Source organism: Lithobates pipiens, unplaced genomic scaffold (assembly GCF_037356315.1).
Source record: "Lithobates pipiens isolate NorthernLeopardFrog02 unplaced genomic scaffold, aLitPip1_a1.2 Scaffold_16, whole genome shotgun sequence".
NCBI lineage: Eukaryota > Metazoa > Chordata > Amphibia > Anura > Ranidae > Lithobates > Lithobates pipiens.
The window spans coordinates 480,298,994-480,321,533 of NW_027507748.1; the positions used below are offsets into that span (position 1 = coordinate 480,298,994).

The 22,540-nt window shown below is 46.7% G+C and overlaps 1 protein-coding gene across 3 annotated transcripts in view; it reads left to right on the forward strand.

Annotated features, from left to right (window-relative positions):
* Window positions 1-22,540, forward strand: part of UGGT2 (UDP-glucose glycoprotein glucosyltransferase 2) — a 672,069-nt gene that overhangs the window by 96,804 nt on the left and 552,725 nt on the right. For all 3 annotated transcript variants that reach the window (XM_077483028.1, XM_077483030.1, XM_077483029.1), the window contains exon 9: window positions 4,631-4,730. In XM_077483028.1, coding sequence (XP_077339154.1) covers window positions 4,631-4,730 — 100 coding nt within the window. The remainder of the gene's footprint in view (window positions 1-4,630; window positions 4,731-22,540) is intronic.

Below are 22,540 nucleotides of genomic sequence, written 5' to 3' on the forward strand. Positions count from 1 at the left end.
TTCTGTGCTGTTTTTGTTTCTTTGTAATATTTTTTTTTCTGTACATATTTTATTTGCACAATTTCACACTGGGGCGTTTTTCAGGCGCTTTAGCGTTAAAAAAAGCACCTGTAAAGCGCTTGAAAGAAGCCTCATCTGCAGTCCCAAAGTGAAAGCCCAAGTGCTTTAAGAGCCCTTTCACAATGTCAGCGCCCGAAAAACGCTCGTAAAGCGCTGCTTAAACTAGCAGCGCTTTACCAGCGTTTTTTGAGCGTTATTGGGGTGCTTTTAACCCCTGCTAGTGGCCAAATAAAGGGTTAAAAGCACCCACAAAACGCTGCTGCCGATAATGTTTTACAGGCGCTTCCTATTGATTTCAATGGGAAGGGGCGCTTTAGGAGCGTTGTATTCACCGCTCCAAAAGCGATGCAAAGAAGCTGCTTGCAGGACTTTTTTTGACGCCCTACCAGCACAGCGCCTCAGTGTGAAAGCACTCTGGCTTTTACATTGGGATTGCAGTTGCGGCTTCTTTCAGGCGCTTTTTTTTAACGCTAAAGCACATGAAAAACGCCTGAAAAACGCCCCAGTGTGAAAGGGGTCTTAATGTGCTGACGCAAACGAAACTAATCCCTGCACTACTGTAGTGTAAATTTCTGTATATACCAGTCTGTGGTGACTGTGTGTACAGACGTTTATTTTCCATAATTATTGCTAAGCTTGTGAAATGTTCCTGCTTTTCGGCAGTTTATAGGGTTAATTGCTTAATTAACTTAACCTAGTGACAATCACTGTCTGGCCCTTAAATTGTGGTCCAGCAAGCTTCAAAATCTTTGTGCAGGGCATAGCTGAGAGTGCCATTGTTTTGCGTAAGTGACAGCACGGGGTGAGGGTTGACTAGTCCTTTGTCGTGAATTGGTGAGAAGGGCAATGGTCTGGCTCTGCGTTTTGCCACAAATACCACTTTTAAAATTCTTTACGTTTGCCTATCTAAGTAATATTTGTTATAGCCTACAGCCTTCAGTTATTTATTATTATTATTTATTTAGACTTTCACAAAAAACTAGATAATTGTTTTCTGTGGGGCAATTTAGAAAGTCCTGATTTAAGACACTTTCATAAAAGTCTAGTGTACTAATTTACTTATACACATTTAGGACTCATTCGTACTGTAAAACCTGTATTCGTGCGCATTTAAAGGGCATTTCTAAATGCATATGAATGCATGTTATTTTTTCAATAGTGCCATTCCCACTCTGAGTTGACCTTCATGCAGATGCATTGGGTTTAGCTGCGTTGGGGAAAAGGGATTCTGTTTAGGATCTGATAAAACACTCTAAATGCGACTGCAGTAGTTGATCGATGCAAAATTTTCATGTTTCTTTCGACAGAAGTCAATTTACAGTTAACTTAGGAGTGCACACTCTAATCGAAAGTCTCTGCGAGACTGGCTACATTTCAGTCAGTGTATGGCCAGCTTTATACTAATTCTGTAGTTAGTACAGTGCATTTTAAGAGCTAGCAAATAAAATTTCCGCCTGATCGAACTAGCCCCTTTTTTAAATCTAGCACTCAAATATAGCAACCTAAACATCAGCACTTGAATTATTTTAATTTCATTATCAAATGAAGGCTCAGTACAAATACGATTGCTTTGCAATTTTTACAGTCAAATGGGGTGCATTCTACTTTCTTCTGATATTGTGGTGAGATTCTTTGCCAGATATTGAAGCTGCCACTTTTGTAATGGCCACAGCAAGCTAAGCATGGCAAGTTCTCTGCCATAGAGCCTCATCATGCACTTAAAGGGGTTGTAAACCTTCAGTATTGCAGTTGCCCCCCTTTTACTTACCTGAACTCGATCGTTCCAGCTCCAGTCGCTATCTCGAGTCCTCATTGGATAAATTAATAGCAGCAGGCTCCCGCTGCTGTTAATCAAATGCAGTGACCTGGGAGACGGAGGGCAGGCGCACCCGCACGATTGCCCCTATGGAATGCAGCTCTTCGAGAAGAGGAGGAGCCAGGAGCGCTGCTGAGGGACCCCAGAAGTGGAGGATCAGGGTCGTTCTGTGCAAAACCCTTGCACAGAGGAAGTAAGTATGACAAGTTTGTTTTAAAAAAGAAAGAAAGAAAAAACCCTTTTACATCCCTTTTTAAGAGCTGTAAAAAAAATGGCGAATATATCAAAGTATCAAACCAGAGTACAAGAAAAGTTAACCATTTTGTCTAGAACTGCTCTTTAAGCAATTGTGCTCCAGAGTCAAATTAACATTTCAGCTTTTGGGGCATATTTCTGCAATAAATTTACTACTACTTGCAGTAAAAACCCAATAGTCAGGAAATATAGACCTAATAGGTTCAACTGCCTAATATCTTTGGGATTTTTTAGCATTTTGACCTTCAGCTTTTAGTAATGTTAACTTTTTCATTTATTTTGATTTTAGCTGCCAAGGGAAAGACTAAAGACTAAAGACTTAAGACTTTTTTTGCTGTCTGTGTACCATTGAGGAAACTTCCATTCACTGCCTGTCCCAAAGATAAAACAGAAACTTAGGGCATTTCCCTTCTAAAACATTTGTTTCTGGAACCTTTTGTTCAGTAGACAACTCTAAAAATGTTAGTGTTTTCCCAACTGGGACACCAACAGCCATAAAAACTAGACCGAATCTAACCTTTCTCCACTCCAAAAAAGATTTTGCATGGAGATGCACTAACCAAAATACATAAGAGAACCCTTGCAGTATTAGAGCCCTTTCACACTGAGCTGTGGGGGGCGTCAGTGGTAAAGTGGCGCTAATTTTAGGATAGTTTACTGTCATTTTAGCGGCGCTATTTGGGGCAGTTTTGACCCCCCACTAGCGGCCCGAAAAGGGGTTAAATCCTCCCGCAAAATGCCACTGGAGCGGAGTTTTGCCAGTGGTATCGCAACGCTGCCCCATTGATTTCAATGGAGAGCAGCGGTGGAGCAGTGTTCACTGCTCCAAAGAAGCTGCTGGCAGGACTTTGTGATGCCCTGCCGGTGCACCGCTCCAGGGCTTTCACACTGAAGTAAAAGGAGCCGCTTTTTTCAGGTGCTATTTTTAGTGCCGTAGTACCTGAAAAACGCTGGCAGTGTGAAAGGGGTCTTATAGCGTTTAATTGCAATTTTGTTAAATGCCATGTGAAGATAGATATACCGTACTTGCCAGTGGAGGAAATGTGGTGTGTTGTGTTTTTTTTTTTTTTTAGCTTGAACATTTTTGCTGGCATTTGAAGCTTTCTTGTTCTGTATTGTAAATCTGGCATTGATTTGTGTCAGCTGAAGTACAGCCCCAGATGTTAGTGTAAAAATATGATTGCCTTTTGACTTCTTGTTACAGCATATTGGCTCCTTAAACTAATCCAATGCTTTACAGATATTAGCAATTGTATATGGGCTAATGTACCAAAAAAAGCCATTTTGTCTTTAAAAAGATGTCAAACATTTCTTAACCCATTACACTCTAAAACTCAAAAGCTAGATAACTGATAAAATATAGGTTCCCCAACCAAAATTATTATTATATTACATCCTTCTTATTTTTTTTTGCCTGTAGCCAGTGGTTAGGTTCCCCTTTTTCGCAGGGACATGGTAATTTGTGTCAGCAGTCCTGGAGGTTGTGTGTGAATTGGATGAATAGGAAGGGGCATGGTTGTGATCTTTTGACTGAGTGCTCCTTTTAGTATGTTTACACGTTATGACAATTGTTGCGTGTTAGCCTAGAGCGAGTATGATTATTATATTATGAACTGTGTGAGGAGCTGGACAGAACAACTCTACTGTATCAAAGATGCTCAGCCATTTTCAAGTCCACATATATATACAGCAGACTTCGACTAAGCTTGGCTTCCTGTCTGATTTTGTGTGCTTGTTCCTGGGCCAAATGCCGTTTAGATGCACAGTGTGCTACTGGGTAATTATGCATTGCTTTAATGCATAAAGAATGTGTATGTTAATCCAGTAAATTTGTTTTAACTGCTCCAGACTTTTGCAGTCAAATATAATGTGGAAACTATGAAAATAAATTCTAAGCTAACAGCTAGATGCAATTAAATGCCATTTTTTTAAAATCATATTGCAGCAATTATACCAGTGATGTTCACTTTGCAGTTACGGATATGAATGTTTGTCAGGAGATCTCAAATGAGCTTGTTGGCAACCCTAAATTCATAATACATCTGTGGAAAACTGTAAATCTGTAATACTGTATGATTGCTCAGCCCCAAGTTCTCATAATGAACATATATCTATGCTCTCCTAATTTCACAAGCTGTCAGAAAGCTGCAGGTAAAGTCCGTATGACATCAAATACATTTTCTGCTCCTTAAAACAGACATCAAAGGCTTTTTTTTTTTTTTTTTTTTTTTTTTTTTAAGAAATAAGCTTCTCCTACTGTGGACAGTATGTTTCCATTTAGAAGATTTAGTAGAAAAGTGTGCTTGTTGGAATTTAATATAGAATACATTGTTGTCTCTAGTTAATTGCAAGGATGTGTCAGAAATCATGTGAAATGTGCTCTGCAGTAGCTGCTATGAGCAATCTGTTAATTGATGCAAAGAACACTACCATTTTTGTTAATTTTTCTCAAGTCTGTTTAGTTGCACATTTTTCTTAGTGCCAATGTGTGTTTTTCAGATTTGAGTTTTCAAGCTGCCTCCAAAATTTCCTCCACTCCTCCTTATGAAGCTTTAAAAGTTTTGCGTGATATGTGCCAGAACTTCCCTATCAAAGCAAGGTAAGAAAAAATTAAATCATAACTTGCTGCTGTGTTAAAGAACCACATGAGGCAACAGCAATCATTCAATGACCTGCTAATGTTGTGCAGTAAGTGTTGCAACTGTAATAGTCTGATAGTCTACTTACCGTAATTAAATCACCTTGTACCAATATAGCTGAACCATTCTAATTGTGCTGCATGGTGAGACTCGGCTTCTTGTCACATGATTCTGTGCTTCAAAAAATGTCTTTAAATTTCTTAATAAAAATATAAATTCCATGTTAGAAAAGCTAAGTCAGAGTGATCTGAAGCAGGACATTCAAACAAGACCTCTCTAAAATATCCATTCCTTTAACAGAGTTTAATACAGTAATGGCTAAAATCCTTGTATGCACGGTACAAGATTGAGCAGCAGCTACAATTAGCATTTGTTGTTCCCACATACCCACATACTGCAGCAACCATGTAATTAGTTTTATTATCAATTTAAGGATCACGTTTATTTTTTTATTTTTTTTATTTTTTTTTTATATTGCACTGTTCTCTGCTATAGCACAGTTTTAGAATGGCACTCATTTTAGAAGTATGGTAAATACTAGTGAGTGTTTAATAGAACTGCTAGCTCTATATTACGTTCAGTACCAAGCCTAAAACCTTAGTTGTTCTTGATTTTCTCAGTCCACTAGTCCTACATCGGGGGATCTGGATGTAGTTTGTATAACAATTTAATATTTTTCTGCCTGCTTACACCCAACTTATTTGATTGGACTTTAAGTGTGTGCTGTCTGTATTATTATTTTATTTGTTTTTGTGTGGATGCACGCGGGTACACACTGGTACATGTGTACACTTGCTTATAGTGTACAAACACATATGCTAGAAATGTAGACAAATAGAGAAGGCAAATCTACCTAGTGGAGATAAAATTAGCAGTGAAATACCAAAATAAAACCTCTGGCCTGGTTAACTTCTGTGTACCAATCTTTGGTCATTTTTGTTGACCAGGCCAAAATGATATCATTCCTGTGCATGTATAGAAGTTTATTCATCTCAGCATTGCCAAACTGGCATACTGAATTGCACGTATGTAGCTCCTGTATACAGGCAGGTGAGGAACTTTTAACGCAGAAGAGACCAAGTATGTCTCTTCTGCATTAAACATGCTGTGTTTGCCATTTTGTTCCCTAAAGTTCCACTTTAAAGCTGAATTCCAGGAATTTGGCTCCTTTTAAAAAGTGAGGGCACACTATGGGTTATGTCTCACAAGGTGCATGACACCTCCTCCTAGGCTTATCTCTATTATTTACATCTTACAAGTTTATGGCTCTACCAAGGATGCACTCTGGGCTGTAAGGGTAGAGAAGCACACAGAGCGGCTATTCCTGCCCCTCTCCTTTGATACATATTCACAGAAGTCTTTTATATTTTATGAATGAGTTCCCATAATACAAAGGCTTCTGTGATTGGGCAGGTGGAGGGCAGGGGTTGAGCATAACACCTGCAGCAACTCTACTTTTAAAGATACCAAGAGCAGAAGGTCCATTGTCGGACCCCTGGAACTACAGCAATAGCTGTCTTCCAGGAATTCTATAATCCTGTGAAATGTCAATAATAGAGGTCAGCTCAGTTGGTGTCATGCACCTCATTGGACTTAACTCATAGTGTGCCTTCATTTTGGCAAAGCCATGTATTATTGGCGTTCAGCTCAAGGTAAGTGTAAGAGAACTGAAACTTTGTAGGAAGATGAGAGGAACAATATAGAGTAATGTCTAGGCTGGAGACTCTGGCAGCCATAGTTTCAATAGCTTTTTCTTTCAATGGGATGTCCTAGATACTGAACACAGTGTCTATCTGCCGAGGTTGGAAGTAACAGCTGCAGGGAACTAGGAAAATGTTCTATAGGTCCCGGCATGTTGGTGAGCTAGTCTGAATCTAGCTTCCAGTGGCTGCTACCATTTGGTAATAGTGGAGGATGTTATGCAATTTAGCCAGTGCATTTAAAGCCGCGTACACACGTAGCCGTCTGTCCGACGTACTTAGTCTGGCGGACTTCCCGCCAGACTGTCCGTCGGACTTTCCGAACGGGCTACTTGCCCACACACGGCACTTTTTCAGCGGACTAAGACAGCATACTAATTCTGCCGTACTATCCGCCCTACTTTTGAAATGAACGCACTCGCCTACACACGCGGAGGAAAGTCCGCTCATTTTGAGCGCGTCTCCAGGTAGGCGGGGCCCGCGAATGAGACGTCGCTGGCCCCGCCGCCTGGTATGGACTTAAAGGGGAACCCCAACGCCGGAAAAAATCGGCATGGGGGTCCCCCCAAAGTCCACAACAGACCCTTGTCCGAGCACGCTACCCGGTCGGCCAGGAAAGGAGGGGCGAGCGAGCGCCCCCCCCTCCTGAGCCGTACCAGGCCGCGTGCCCTCAACATGGGGGGTGCCTTGGGGGAAGGGGGGGCCGCGCGGCCCCCCCACCCCAAACCACCTTGTCCCCATGTTGATGAGGACAAGGGCCTCTTCCCGACAACCCTGGCCGTTGGTTGTCGGGGTCTGCGGGCGGGGGGCTTATCGGAATCCGGGAGCCCCCTTTAATAAGGGGGCCCCCGGATACCGCCCCCCCACCCTATGTGAATGAGTATGGGGTACAATGTACCCCTACCCATTCACCTGTAAAATAAAGTACAAAAAAAAACACAACACACAAGATAAAATAATTTATTGCACAGCTCCGGGGGTCTTCCGTCTTCGGGGGTCTTCTCGCCGGACTCCTCCGCTATCTTCTTGTAGCTCTTTTACTAGCGGAGGAGCCCAGCATTCTTCTTCGTCGCCGCGGCCTCTTCTTCCGACTTTGGGGGGTCTTGTCCCCCTCTTCGGTTCTTCTGTCGCCGCTGCCTTCCGTTCTTCTGTTCTTCTGTTCTTCTTCTCCTGGAGATGTTGACTCGACGTTCTCTCCGGCCGCAATGCCAGGGACGCGCTGCGCTGCGACTATATAGGGACAAGGGGAGGTGTCACATGGGTTGATGTCACATGGTCGCAGCGCAGTGCGTCCATGGCATTGCGGCCGGAGAGAAAGCAGACCCCCGACAACCAATGGCCAGGGTTGTCGGGAAGAGGCCCTTGTCCTCATCAACATGGGGACAAGGTGCTTTGGGGTGGGGGCCTGGTACGGCTCAGGAGGGGGGGGGGCGCTCGCTCTCCCCTCCTTTCCTGGCCGGCCGGGTAGCGTGCTCGGACCCGGCGCATCACGGTAAACGGCCGCTCATAGCGGCCGTTTACCACGTGATTGCTCCGTCAAATGACGGAGTGATCACTTGGAAACAAACCGGCGTCATGTTATGACGCCTGTTCCTCCCTCCCCTTTCTGTACCGATCGGTACAGCGGAGGGGAAAGAGATCGGTGTCAGCAGCGATGTGGGCTGCATCTGCAGTGCCCACATCGCTGCTCACCGAATTTAACCCCTCAATTCCCTGCCAATACTCTGCAATACCAGTGCATACTCTGCAGTACCCTGTGTCACGTACCTGGTTGGAGAGCCCAAGCGTGCAGGGAGCGGCGCCTCGTAAGCCTCCGGCTCGAGAGCCCCTGGAGGTGGGAACAGGGATTTAGGAGTCCGGAGGACACAAGTGCCAGGCTTGATAGCTGGTAGTAGGCAAGCCGGAACAGGTGGTAGACTGGAACGGCAGGTGCAACCAGCGCTGGGTGCTGGACTGGAACTGCAGGACAGCTGGCACAGGTGAACAGGCAGGAACCGCAGAAGTAGTCGGTGCTGGACTTCAGGTAGATAGGCAGGCGTGGTCAGGGACGAGCTGGGTCGGCAACAATCGGGCAGCAGAGGTACAGAGCAGAAGGCAGAAGCGAGGTCAATCAGGCAAAGGGTCGGAGGCAGGCGGCAAACAGGCAAGGTCCAGGAACAGGCCGGGTACAGGATCAGGAGCACACACACAGGAACGGATAGCAGGAGTCTCGGGAACGCTGTAGACAGGACAGCACTGAGGAGCAGGAGCAGGTCCCTTAAATAGGCAATTGGGCGCCACGAACGGTCGCACGGTACGTTTGCGTACCCCCGCGGGTAGCCGTGCTCCCGTTCGTGACCCCGCGTACCCGCGTACGCCCGTTCGGCTCCTCGCGCACCCGCGTGCGCCCGCTCGTGTCAACGCGCACCCGCGTGCGCCTGTTGGGGACTACGTGCACTCGCGTGCGTTCGTTAGCGCCAACCCGCGTCCGAAGGCGCCGACGATCCCCTTGCACGGGGAACCTGCGGGTAAGTCTTCCTTGAACGACCGGGATAGTGGAACGACCGTGACATTGCCCCCCCCCAAGGGGCAACCTCCGGATGCCCAACTGTAACATCTTATCCGGATGAGCCCTCTTGAAGGCATGGATCAGTCTTTTAGCATGCAGGTTGGACTCCGGTTCCCACAAATTCTCCTCAGGGCCATATCCCTTCCACTTAACCAGGAACTGGGTCTGGTCACGTCTCCTCCTGCAGTCCAAGATAGATTCAACCTCATACTCCAATTCCCCATCAATCATTACGGGTTCTGGGGGGTTGGTACTCCGGTCGGGAAAGGGGTCCGGAACAGCAGGTTTGAGCAACGAGACATGAAAGACCGGGTGGATCCGGAATGACCCCGGGAGTTTCAGCTCAAAGGCCACTTCATTTAATTTCCTCAGAATGGGGAATGGACCTACAAACTTCGGGCCCAGCTTCCTGGAAGGGCAAGCTTACTTCAAGTTCAATGTAGACAGCCAGACCTGGTCCCCGACCTGGAGGTTAAGTTCGCCCCTTCTCTTCCTATCAAAGACTTCCTTATAGTGTTCCTGGGTCTTGGCCAGAGTTTCTTGAAGAATCCTGTTGTTGTTCCTGAAAAAATTAAGATCCTCTTGAACCGCCGGCACTGAACACTCGGGAAGATTACCGGGTAGAAAAAGTGGATGGAAACCAAAGTTTGCAAAGAAAGGGGACTGTTTGGTGGCCGAATGGATAGAATTATTGTATGCGAATTCTGCTAAAGGTAGGAGCGATACCCAATCGTCCTGGGAGAAGGAGGAGAAACAACGCAGATATTGCTCCAGCGTTTGATTGGTTCTCTCGGTCTGGCCGTTAGTCTGAGGGTGATAGGCCGAAGAAAGGCGAAGTTCAATTTTCAGGGCCCCACAGAGAGCTTTCCAAAACCTGGATGTGAACTGTACTCCCCTGTCAGAGGTGATGTCAGCAGGAACGCCGTGGAGCCTTACCACTTCTTTAATAAAAGTCCTGGCCATCTCTGTGGCCGATGGGGTCCCCTTCATAGGTAGAAAGTGGGCCATCTTGGTAAACCTGTCTACCACCACCAGGATCGAGGAAAAGTCTTCAGAGGGGGGCAGTTCCACGATGAAATCCATGGATATCATCTTCCATGGCCTATCCGGGATGGGCAATGGTCTCAGCAAGCCCCAAACCTTCGATTTACTCCCCTTATTCCTGATGCAGGTGGTGCAAGCCTCTACATATTCCCTGCAGTGCTTCTTCATCTGAGGCCACCAAAACGTGCATTGGAGTAAGTCTGTGGTTTTGAACACCCCAAAGTGACCGGCCAATGGGTGGTCGTGGCAGGAGCTGAGGACCGCAGTACGTATCTCCTGGGGGACAAAGATTCTGTCCTGGTGCCAGAGAAGACCGTCTTTGAAGGTTAAGGGGATGTCAGATGATAGAGCCGGATCACTGGAGGCCTGCTTAATTCGGGAAAGGAGATCTTCCTGAAGCAGAAGGAAGTTTCCTGGGGGAAGAATGGTGTCTGGAGTAGAAGGTACCACTGATTCATTGTACATCCGGGAGAGAGCATCGGGCTTCACGTTCTTTGACCCAGGCCTGTACGTGATGTGGAACACAAATCTGGAAAAGAAAAGTGCCCACCGAGCCTGTCTTGGCTTCAGTCGCTTGGCTGATTTAAGATATTCCAGGTTCTTGTGGTCCGTATAAACCAGGATCGGGTGGGAAGCACCTTCGAGGAGGTAGCGCCACTCCTCCAACGCTGCCTTGATTGCCAGTAATTCCCGGTCACCGACGTCATAGTTCCGCTCAGCTTCCGAAAGTTTGCGGGAGAAGAAGGCCACCGGGTACAAAAGTGACTTAGGTCCCTGTCTCTGGGATAGCACTGCCCCCACGGCTACTTCCGAAGCATCCACCTCCAGAATATAAGGCAGCGTGGCGTCGGGATGTCTCAGGATCGAAGCAGATACAAACAGATTTTTTAGGGTTTCAAAGGCTTCTTGTGCCTTAGGAGTCCACAGGAATCTTTGACCCTGTTTGGTCAGTTCAGTGATGGGGGAAATGATGGATGAAAATCCTCTGAACTTTCTGTAAAAATTAGCAAATCCCACGAACCGTTGGACCCCTTTTCGGTCCGAGGGAGCGGGCCAGTCCAGGATGGCTGAGATCTTCTGAGGATCCATCTCTATTCCATTTACTGAAATGATCAGGCCCAGGAATTGAATGCTTTGCTGCTCAAAAACGCACTTCTCCGGTTTAGCGCACAGGCCATGGAGGCGGAGACGAGCCAGGACAATCTTCACATGTTCCCGATGTTCGACTAAAGAGGGAGAGAAAATCAGAATATCATCAAGGTATATGACAACAAACAGGTCTAGGTACTCTCTAAAGACGTCATTGACGAAATGCTGAAATGTAGCAGGAGCATTACAGAGTCCAAAGGGCATAACAAGATATTCATAATGCCCGAAGCGGGTACGAAAGGCAGTCTTCCACTCATCGCCTTCGCGAATGCGGACAAGGTTGTAGGCACCCCGTAGATCCAACTTGGAGAACACCCTAGCCGACCCCAGTCTCTGAAATAATTCGGGCACCAACGGTAGAGGGTAGCGGTTTTTAACAGTAACTTTGTTGAGTGCCCGGTAGTCTACACATGGCCGTAAGGAGTGGTCCTTCTTCTGAACAAAGAAAATCCCTGCACCTGCCGGGGAAGTGGATGGCCGGATAAAGCCCTTCTTTAAGTTATCATCCAGGTAGGTCTTTAGGGCTTCCAGCTCGGTCTCAGATAAGGGGAAGATTCTCCCGAAGGGAATCTCCGCTCCCGGAAGCAAGTCAATAGGGCAATCATATAGCCTGTGGGGAGGTAAAGTCTCTGCGCCCTTTTTACTGAATACGTCCATAAATTGATGATAGACCTCGGGCACCTCCCGTCGGATCTCGGTGTCTGTCTCCAAGCAGAGCAGAGAAGAAGGGTCTGTTTTGATGGCTGGAAAACAATACCGATGACAAAAGGCGGATGGAAACTCAACTCCTCCGGTGAACCAATTTATCAAGGGGTTGTGGGCCTTTAACCAGGGCATACCAAGGATTATGGGGAAAAAGAGGAGACTCGATAATGTCCAGACATAGGTGCTCCTGGTGGTCCCCAGCGATGGTGACACGAAGGGGAGATGTTTCCTGGGTTACAGGTCCGGATCTCAGAGAGGAGCCATCGGCCAAATAGATAGGAAGTTCCTTTGCCCTAGGCCGAAGGGGAATGTGGTTTCTCAAGGCAAAAGACAGGTCCATAAAGCCGCTGCAGGCCCCAGAGTCAATAATCGCGTTGACGCTGATAGTCTTTCCGGAGAACTGTAAAAGAAGAGGCACAGCCAGGTGAGAGATGGTACTGGTACTAGGCGGAGTAGGAGAAGAGGCAGGAGGTATAAGAAGGCACTTACGCGACTTGGCGGGGCAAGTGCGAACATAATGTCCAGATCCCCCGCAATAGAGGCACAGGTTACCAGTTCTTCGGCGTTGGCGCTCCTCGGGCGTCAGAGATGGACGAAGTAGACCCAGCTGCATAGGTTCCGAAAGATCCGGAGAAGAAGGACCAGGAAGGACCGGTGGGTTGGAACTTGGAACCCGTGGCAACATCCAGACTGGGCGAGAAGTGGAAGAGGAACGCTCCAGACGACGCTCTCTTAAACGCCTATCGATCTGGACAGAGAGGTCGATGAGCGCTTCGAGGGTCTCAGGGGTTCCTACACGAGCCAGTTCGTCTTTCAATGCCTCCGAGAGCCCCATGCGGAACTGGTAGCGGAGAGCTGAGTTATTCCACTCCGTGTCAGCGCTCCAGCGCCTGAACTCAGACACTTAGTCTTCTACTGGCCTGCGACCTTGTTGAACGTGTAAAGCTGCTTCTGCGGTAGCAGCAAGCTGGGGGTCCTCATATAGACGAGACATGGCTTGGAAGAAAGCATCTAAAGAGTCCAGAGAGGGGTCTTTTCGTTCTAGAAGGCGATGTGCCCAGGCCTGGGGTTCGTCGGTTAGTAGGGAGATAACGAACCCCACTTTTGTTGCCTCGAGGGAGAAGGTCCGGGGTTGAAGAGCGAAAAAGAGCTCGCAGGAGTTCCGAAAGGCCCTGAACTTATTCCGGTTACCGGAGAAACGGTCTGGTGTAGGGACCCTTGGCTCTGGCGGCATCATGACCACTGAAGGTGGGCCTGGAGGTTCAGAGGCAACTGGAGCTGCGGCAGATAGGGCCTGAACTCGTTCTTCCAAACGACCGTAGCCTTCTTGCAGGTTTTTCACGGCCTGGGTGAGGCCGGCGAGATGGTGGCAAAGTTCATCCATTGGAGTCGCTCCCTGCGAGGGCTCGGACATGGCTGTCCTGTACTGTCACGTACCTGGTTGGAGAGCCCAAGCGTGCAGGGAGCGGCGCCTCGTAAGCCTCCGGCTCGAGAGCCCCTGGAGGTGGGAACAGGGATTCAGGAGTCCAGAGGACACAAGTGCCAGGCTTGATAGCTGGTAGTAGGCAAGCCGGAACAGGTGGTAGACTGGAACGGCAGGTGCAACCAGCGCTGGGTGCTGGACTAGAACTGCAGGACAGCTGGCACAGGTGAACAGGCAGGAACCGCAGAAGTAGTCGGTGCTGGACTTCAGGTAGATAGGCAGGCGTGGTCAGGGACGAGCTGGGTCGGCAACAATCGGGCAGCAGAGGTACAGAGCAGAAGGCAGAAGCGAGGTCAATCAGGCAAAGGGTCGGAGGCAGGCGGCAAACAGGCAAGGTCCAGGAACAGGCCGGGTACAGGATCAGGAGCACACACACAGGAACGGATAGCAGGAGTCTCGGGAACGCTGTAGACAGGACAGCACTGAGGAGCAGGAGCAGGTCCCTTAAATAGGCAATTGGGCGCCACGAACGGTCGCACGGTACGTTTGCGTACCCCCGCGGGTAGCCGTGCTCCCGTTCGTGACCCCGCGTACCCGCGTACGCCCGTTCGGCTCGTCGCGCACCCGCGTGCGCCCGCTCGTGTCAACGCGCACCCGCGTGCGCCTGTTGGGGACTACGTGCACTCGCGTGCGTTCGTTAGCGCCAACCCGCGTCCGAAGGCGCCGACGATCCCCTTGCACGGGGAACCTGCGGGTAAGTCTTCCTTGAACGACCGGGATAGTGGAACGACCGTGACACCCTGCCATTACTCTGCAGTACCCCGCCATTACTCTGCAGTACCCCGCCATTACTCTGCAGTGCAGTACCCCGCCATTACTCTGCAGTGCAGTACCCTGCCATTACTCTGCAGTGCAGTACCCTGCCATTACTCTGCAGTGCAGTACCCTGCCATTACTCTGCAGTGCAGTACCCTGCCATTACTCTGCAGTGCAGTACCCTGCCATTACTCTGCAGTGCAGTACCCTGCCATTACTCTGCAGTACCCTGCCATTACTCTGCAGTACCCTGCCATTACTCTGCAGTACCCTGCCATTACTCTGCAGTGCAGTACCCTGCCATTACTCTGCAGTGCAGTACCCTGCCATTACTCTGCAGTGCAGTACCCTGCCATTACTCTGCAGTGCAGTACCCTGCCATTACTCTGCAGTGCAGTACCCTGCCATTACTCTGCAGTGCAGTACCCTGCCATTACTCTGCAGTGCAGTACCCTGCCATTACTCTGCAGTGCAGTACCCTGCCATTACTCTGCAGTGCAGTACCCTGCCATTACTCTGCAGTGCAGTACCCTGCCATTACTCTGCAGTGCAGTACCCTGCCATTACTCTGCAGTGCAGTACCCTGCCATTACTCTGCAGTGCAGTACCCTGCCATTACTCTGCAGTGCAGTACCCTGCCATTACTCTGCAGTGCAGTACCCTGCCATTACTCTGCAGTACCCTGCCATTACTCTGCAGTACCCTGCCATTACTCTGCAGTGCAGTACCCTGCCATTACTCTGCAGTGCAGTACCCTGCCATTACTCTGCAGTGCAGTACCCTGCCATTACTCTGCAGTGCAGTACCCTGCCATTACTCTGCAGTGCAGTACCCTGCCATTACTCTGCAGTGCAGTACCCTGCCATTACTCTGCAGTGCAGTACCCTGCCATTACTCTGCAGTGCAGTACCCTGCCATTACTCTGCAGTGCAGTACCCTGCCATTACTCTGCAGTGCAGTACCCTGCCATTACTCTGCAGTGCAGTACCCTGCCATTACTCTGCAGTGCAGTACCCTGCCATTACTCTGCAGTGCAGTACCCTGCCATTACTCTGCAGTGCAGTACCCTGCCATTACTCTGCAGTGCAGTACCCTGCCATTACTCTGCAGTGCAGTACCCTGCCATTACTCTGCAGTGCAGTACCCTGCCATTACTCTGCAGTACCCTGCCATTACTCTGCAGTACCCTGCCATTACTCTGCAGTACCCTGCCATTACTCTGCAGTACCCTGCCATTACTCTGCAGTACCCTGCCATTACTCTGCAGTACCCTGCCATTACTCTGCAGTGCAGTACCCTGCCATTACTCTGCAGTGCAGTACCCTGCCATTACTCTGCAGTGCAGTACCCTGCCATTACTCTGCAGTGCAGTACCCTGCCATTACTCTGCAGTGCAGTACCCTGCCATTACTCTGCAGTGCAGTACCCTGCCATTACTCTGCAGTGCAGTACCCTGCCATTACTCTGCAGTGCAGTACCCTGCCATTACTCTGCAGTGCAGTACCCTGCCATTACTCTGCAGTGCAGTACCCTGCCATTACTCTGCAGTGCAGTACCCTGCCATTACTCTGCAGTACCCTGCCATTACTCTGCAGTACCCTGCCATTACTCTGCAGTATCCCGCCATTACTCTGCAGTGCAGTACCCCGCCATTACTCTGCAGTGCAGTACCCCGCCATTACTCTGCAGTGCAGTACCCCGCCATTACTCTGCAGTACCCCGCCATTACTCTGCAGTACCCCGCCATTACTCTGCAGTACCCCGCCATTACTCTGCAGTACCCCGCCATTACTCTGCAGTACCCGGCCATTACTCTGCAGTACCCCGCCATTACTCTGCAGTACCCCGCCATTACTCTGCAGTGCAGTACCCCGCCATTACTCTGCAGTGCAGTACCCTGCCATTACTCTGCAGTGCAGTACCCTGCCATTACTCTGCAGTGCAGTACCCTGCCATTACTCTGCAGTGCAGTACCCTGCCATTACTCTGCAGTGCAGTACCCTGCCATTACTCTGCAGTACCCCCCATTACTCTGCAGTACCCTGCTATTACTCTGTAGTACCCCGCCAATACTCTGTAATACCCTGCCATAAATTGCCATACCCAGCCATACTCAGAGATACCCAGCCATACTCGGTGATACCCTGAAATACCCAGCCATAGACACCCCTCACCGCCCTCCGGTGCTTCTACCAACTCGCCAGTACGATCAAAGCCAGAATCTTTTTTTTTTATTTTTTATTTCAGGCTTCCCAGCCTAGAGGTGAGATGTGGGGTCATATTGACCCCCCAGATTTCACTGTAAAGAGGACCTGTCACCCCATATTCCTATTACAAGGGATGTTTACATTTCTTGTAATAGGAATAAAAGTGATCAAAAATATATTTTTGGGAAAAAAAAATGTCAAACTAAAATAAATAAAGTAAAATGAACAATAAAAAAATAAAATAAAAATTAAAGCGCCCATGTCCCCATGTGCTCGCATGTGCCACACATGTGAGGTATCGCCGAGAATGTTAGAGCGAGAGCAATAATTCTAGTCCTAGACCTCCTCTGCAACTCAAAACATGTAACCAGTAAAAAAATATTTAAAGCGTCGCCTATGGGGATTTTTTAAGTAGCGACGTTTGGCGCCATTCCACGGGCATGTGCAATTTTGAAGAGTGACATGTTTGATATCTATTTACTCAGCATAACTTCATCTTTCACTTTATGCAAACATTGGGCTAACAAGTGGTTAATAATAGAGCTTGCAGTCAGTAGTGTTAGGAGATAGTGCGTGCTGTCTGCGTGCTCTGTACCCAGTACATACCGCTATAATATAGGGCAGGCCCCTACTTTCAAACATCCAACTTACAAACATCTCCTACTTGCAAACGCAAGGAGACAGCAGCAAGTGAGATGAAAAAAGATGGACGACAAAACAAATTATACAGGGGTGATAACCCTTCCCTATGTTTTCCAAAAAGCTTAAAGATAGTTTTTTTGACTGGAGCTACACTTTAAAAATGTACCGGTTGAAAATGACAAACAGATTCAACTTAACACAACAAACCTACACAGTCCCTGTCTTGTTTGCACCGCCTGTATACTGCTGTTCTGAGTATATAGGGCCTGGGGGCCACACGCATTTCCTTTTTTTAATATGGGTACGGGGTTCCCCTTAATATGCGTACAAGACCCAAATAGGCTGGTAATGGGCAGGGAGGGCTACCCATGCCATGTTTCTCAATGATTTTCAACCATATTGCAGGAACCAGATATAACATTAAAACCGCAAGCAGTTTTAAATGGTGTTATTTCCGTTTAATGTCATTTTGTGCAGGGACTGTTCTAAACACGGGAAACACGTGGCACTTCACAGGCATACTACAGACACCCCGCAGGCACCATATTTAAAGGAATATTTCACTTTTTTTTTCACTTTAATCGTCATTAAAATCAGTGCTCCCGCCAAAACGGTAGTTTTTAAAACTTTTTTTTGCAGTGACCCATGTCCCCTGAGGCAGGTCGCCAAACCCTTTTTAGGACACTATCTTGCATATTAGCCGTTAAAATTAGCACTTTCCAATTCGAACGTTCGAGTCCCATAGACTTCAATGGGGTTCTAACGTTCGTCCCAAACGCGGGGGTCGTTCGTAAGTTCTGGTGCGAACCGAACCGGGGGGTGTTCGGCTCATCCCTAATTACCACTTTTCTGATTCATTGCCAGGCTCTAACTGCAGCTGTCTTCAGTTCTTTGTGGGTCTTTCTGCCTTTAGTTTTGCCTGCAGCAAGTGAAATGCATGCTTAATTGGGTTGAGATCAGGTGAGCCCCAGGGTTGCTTTTACAGTGTGTTTTTGGATCATTGTCCATCTGTACTGTGAAGTGCCATCCAATCAACGTTGCTGCATTTGGCTGAATCTGGGCTGACAGCATATCTCTAAACACTGCAGAATTCACCTGGCTGCTTGTGTCTTCTGTCACATCATCAAAAACACCAGTGACCCAGTGTCACTGGAAGCCATGCATGCCATTGCCATCACACTGCCTCTATTATGTTTTACAGATGAGGTTGTGTCTCTTTGGATCATGAGCTGTTCCAAGCCTTCTCCACACTTGTTTCTTTCTGACATTCTGGTGCAGTTTCATCTTAGTTTCATCCATCCAAAGAATGCTTTTTCAGGACTGATCTGGCTTTTTTAGATCTACTATTCAGACTTATGAATGGTTTGCAGCTTGTGGTGAACCCTCTGTATTTGCTCTTGTGAAGTCTTCTCTTGATTGTAGGCTTTGACAATGAGCTTACCTCTTGGAGAGTATACTTCACTTGCCTGGATGTTGTGAATGGGTTTTTCTTTACCATAGAGTGTATCCTGTGATCTTCCACCACTGTTGTCTTCCATGGCTGCCCAGGCCTTTTTATGTTGCTGAGCTCACCACTGCATTACTCTTTCCTCACAATGTACCAAACTATTGATTTGGCCACTCCTAATGTTGCTGCTAACTCTCTGATGGATTTGTTTAGTTTTTGAAGCCTTACAATGGCCTGTTTCACTTGCATGGACAGCTCCTTTGAACGTATAATGTGGGTTCACATCAATAGATTCCAAATGCAAATACCACACTTGGAATCAACTTCAGACCTTTTACCTGCTTAATTGGTTAAGTGTGGAGTAGCCCACACCTGGCCATGATACGGCTTTTGATTTCATTGTCCGATTTGGATGTATATACCCTCAAATGAAACCTGAGTGTGTGCCCTTTCAGCCCATACCCATTATATAACTATAGCTTGAACATTTTATGGTAAATACCTGAAAATTGTGCCCAAATATATATGGACTTAACTGTACATAGATCAAGCTGAGTTTTGAGGGTTGGCTATCGGGGACATTGATATATGTAAGTGAAACTATGTGGCATACAATTTTATGGTCGTTTTGTGTGTTTTATATTGTTTGCACAATAAATGTAAGATGTTTTGATATTTACTCTTGTTAGCAGTTTATGGTATCTCTAACTATATTTTACAATATTAAGACTCTTATTTTAAATCACATTTTAGGAGTCATTTGTGTAGAAATACTCAAGATACATAAGAACCTACAGACCAATTTCTACAGCTTAATATTATCCTACATTCTAGAAAACGTATAATTCAAATTTTTTTGAAGGTTGCATTTATAAATTCCTTAAACCAGTATCCATACATGAGGTACATTTTATGTGTGATACGTTTCTTCAGAATGTCTTGGTTTGTTTGCTGTAGATTCTTTATAGAGCCAGTAAAATGACCCTGGCATTTTATTCATATAAAATTTAGAATTTTATGACCTGTGTCCTCGCTGCTTTTGCAGACAATCATTTTTTGTATATTCTGTCTCCTCCTATTCTCACCACCCCATATTCCTCCTGTTTAAATATTTTTGTAGGCCAATAAATGTAAATGCACTCTGTAAAACCCTTTGTCATTATAGTTTGGGTCTTTCAATTTACTGCATTTGACCTTAACTTTGTTCCTTCTGTCTTCTGTTTGACAGATATTTCAGATAAGTGCTTTTATAATATTTAGTGCTGTCTTCTTTTCTTTTGTGCGCAGATGTATTTATTGGCCTGCAGAGTAGATTCATGGTTCATTGACATTACTGCACTGCAAACTGAAGACTTGCTTATACTGTACCATTATCGCTGTGTTGCGAGCATAGTGGATTGGCAGATAACATTTTTTTTCTTGTCTTTATACCAATCATTGAACTATGCTTTCGAAAAAAAATGCACTCTTGTTCACAGCTCTTTTAACAAAACTGTTTACAAATACTGGATTTAGACATGCCATAATTTTGTCAGTAGTAGAATTTTTTCACATTTCGTAAATTGTAAAATTGATATTAATTTTTTCCACTATGTAAAAATAGATTGAATAGAACCAATATAAAAAAAGGTTTTATAGTACAGTGGAACCTCGGATTGTGAGTAACGTGGTTGACAAGCGTTTCACAAAATTAGCTTTTTTTTTTTTTTTAATCCTGACTAGGTTTGCGAGTGTTGTCTCGCAAAACAAGCAGGATTCAAGTCTCTGCGGTTTGCAGTACCGCATTTGGCTCGGAAACATTTGCAAATACTCAAACACCCCATTCCCGAGGCTTTCTGAGTTCATCCGAGCGGTCTCCGAGTATTTCCGAGCCTCTCTGGCGCCCCCTCTACCTCTGGCCACATGCGGTATTGCATGCAATAGAAGTAAATGTGGAATGAATTGTCTTCATTTCCATTGACTTCTATGAGTGCTTTGGATTACAAGCATTCTCCTGGAACGGATTATGCTCGTAATCTAAGGTTCCACTGTATAAATGATTGACTGACTTATTTCTACTTTGCATTTCTGCATGTGAAAATAGAGGATGATGTTCTTCAACTTCCATTATACTTTTATAAACAACAACTCTCATCCCTCTTTTTACACCATTGTGTCAGTTTCAGATGCACCTTTAAATTATACTAGTCGCTTTGGTTTTCTTATATAAATTTGTGCAAATGAATATGCAGCATTGCATTTTACCTGCAGTGGCAAATGAGCGCAACCTATCTCTTGTGAAATTACTGTTAAATGTGAATCTTTGAATTTCATAGGTAGCCAAGGGGGGGTGGGGGCAGCTGGTGAAGTTGCCCAGTGCACAACATTTAGAAGGGTGAAGAAATTGGTCCTGTGACATCCCAAGCATTGGTGGACTGACCATTCTGGCAGCAGGGAGCCCACAACAAATATTGCTGCTTATCTGAGTCAGCCAGTCAGCAAGCACTGTAACCCTCTAGCTTGCCACATTTGACTGTAAACAGATGCTGGAGGCTAGAACGAGGCTGAGTTGGAGCGAGAAACGCCCAGTACCATGAAGCCCAGGAGCTACAAATGGTATGTAAAACAAAATATGCAGCACACAGTTCTCTAGCCAAAATAGCTGAATAGGAATAACTGAAGATCGTCAGAAGCAATGTCACACTGCCACATGTAACCGGCTGCAGTGTCTTCAGGAAGCCTATGTTTTCAGGCAGTGTGCAGGTTTAGACAATATACATCCGATCAATAAATGCCTGCCCTCAGTCTTGTCTCACTTGTTGATTTTTTAATTTTTTAATTTTTTATTTTTTTATAGCCACCTAAGCTGCACACTGCCTGAACACACTGATATTTCATGCAGTCAACGGCATGCCATGTGACCAGTGAAAGCATGACACATTGCTGCCAATCTTCGGTTGTTTCTATTCAGCTATTTAGCCAGAGTTTTGTGTGTGCTGCAGGATTTGTTTGCGCTTGCCTTTGGAGGATTTACTGCTGATTCAGGCTAGCAGTTTCACAGACTTGCTAACTGTATACTGTCCTCCACTAATCTTGAGCAGATGACTGTAAGACCGTTTTTATTTTGGATATTGGACCTGCTGCTGCCTTCTGCCACTTGGGTGTATTTTCAAGTGAGGCTTACCGATTTGATCTTGCAGAGCTGGTTTAAGTAGATAGGAGCAGCCCCAAATACTATACACTTTTACACTGGGTTCAGGCATAAATGCAGTTCCTGACCATATCTTGTATCAAGTGTGCATTCTCTCACCATCTCCTGTAGTATGTCTGCAGTCTGACTGTCTCCTGTAGCATATCTGGAGTCTCTGCCCATCTCCTCTATTATGTCTGCAGTCTCTGACCAACTCCTGTAGTATGTCTGCGGGCCCTGACCAACTCCTGTAGTATGTCTGCGGGCCCTGACCAACTCCTGTAGTATGTCTGCGGGCCCTGACCAACTCCTGTAGTATGTCTGCGGGCCCTGACCAACTCCTGGAGTATGTCTGCGGGCCCTGACCAACTCCTGGAGTATGTCTGCGGGCCCTGACCAACTCCTGGAGTATGTCTGCGGGCCCTGACCAACTCCTGTAGTATGTCTGCGGGCCCTGACCAACTCCTGTAGTATGTCTGCGGGCCCTGACCAACTCCTGGAGTATGTCTGCGGGCCCTGACCAACTCCTGGAGTATGTCTGCGGGCCCTGACCAACTCCTGGAGTATGTCTGCGGGCCCTGACCAACTCCTGGAGTATGTCTAGAACTAAACAATATGCAAATCCCTTATGTTGGGGTTATTATTGGTTGCCTGCTCTGCTGTATGTAATGGCTCCTCATTACCTTTCATTACCTTTTGACTACTGTAGTCAAAAAGATCTCAATTTCAACCAAAATTAAAAGGCTGTGGGCAGCCAATCGGAGGCTTGGGCTGTGAGTGGAGGAACCCTTTGCATTTTCACGACCACATCACATGCACAAAATCAGAATGGGCATAACTGTCCCTGGGCCCCCAATCTTGGGTAATGACTACCGGCATTATATACAGTATATTCTCCCCTTATTATATTCATTAAATAA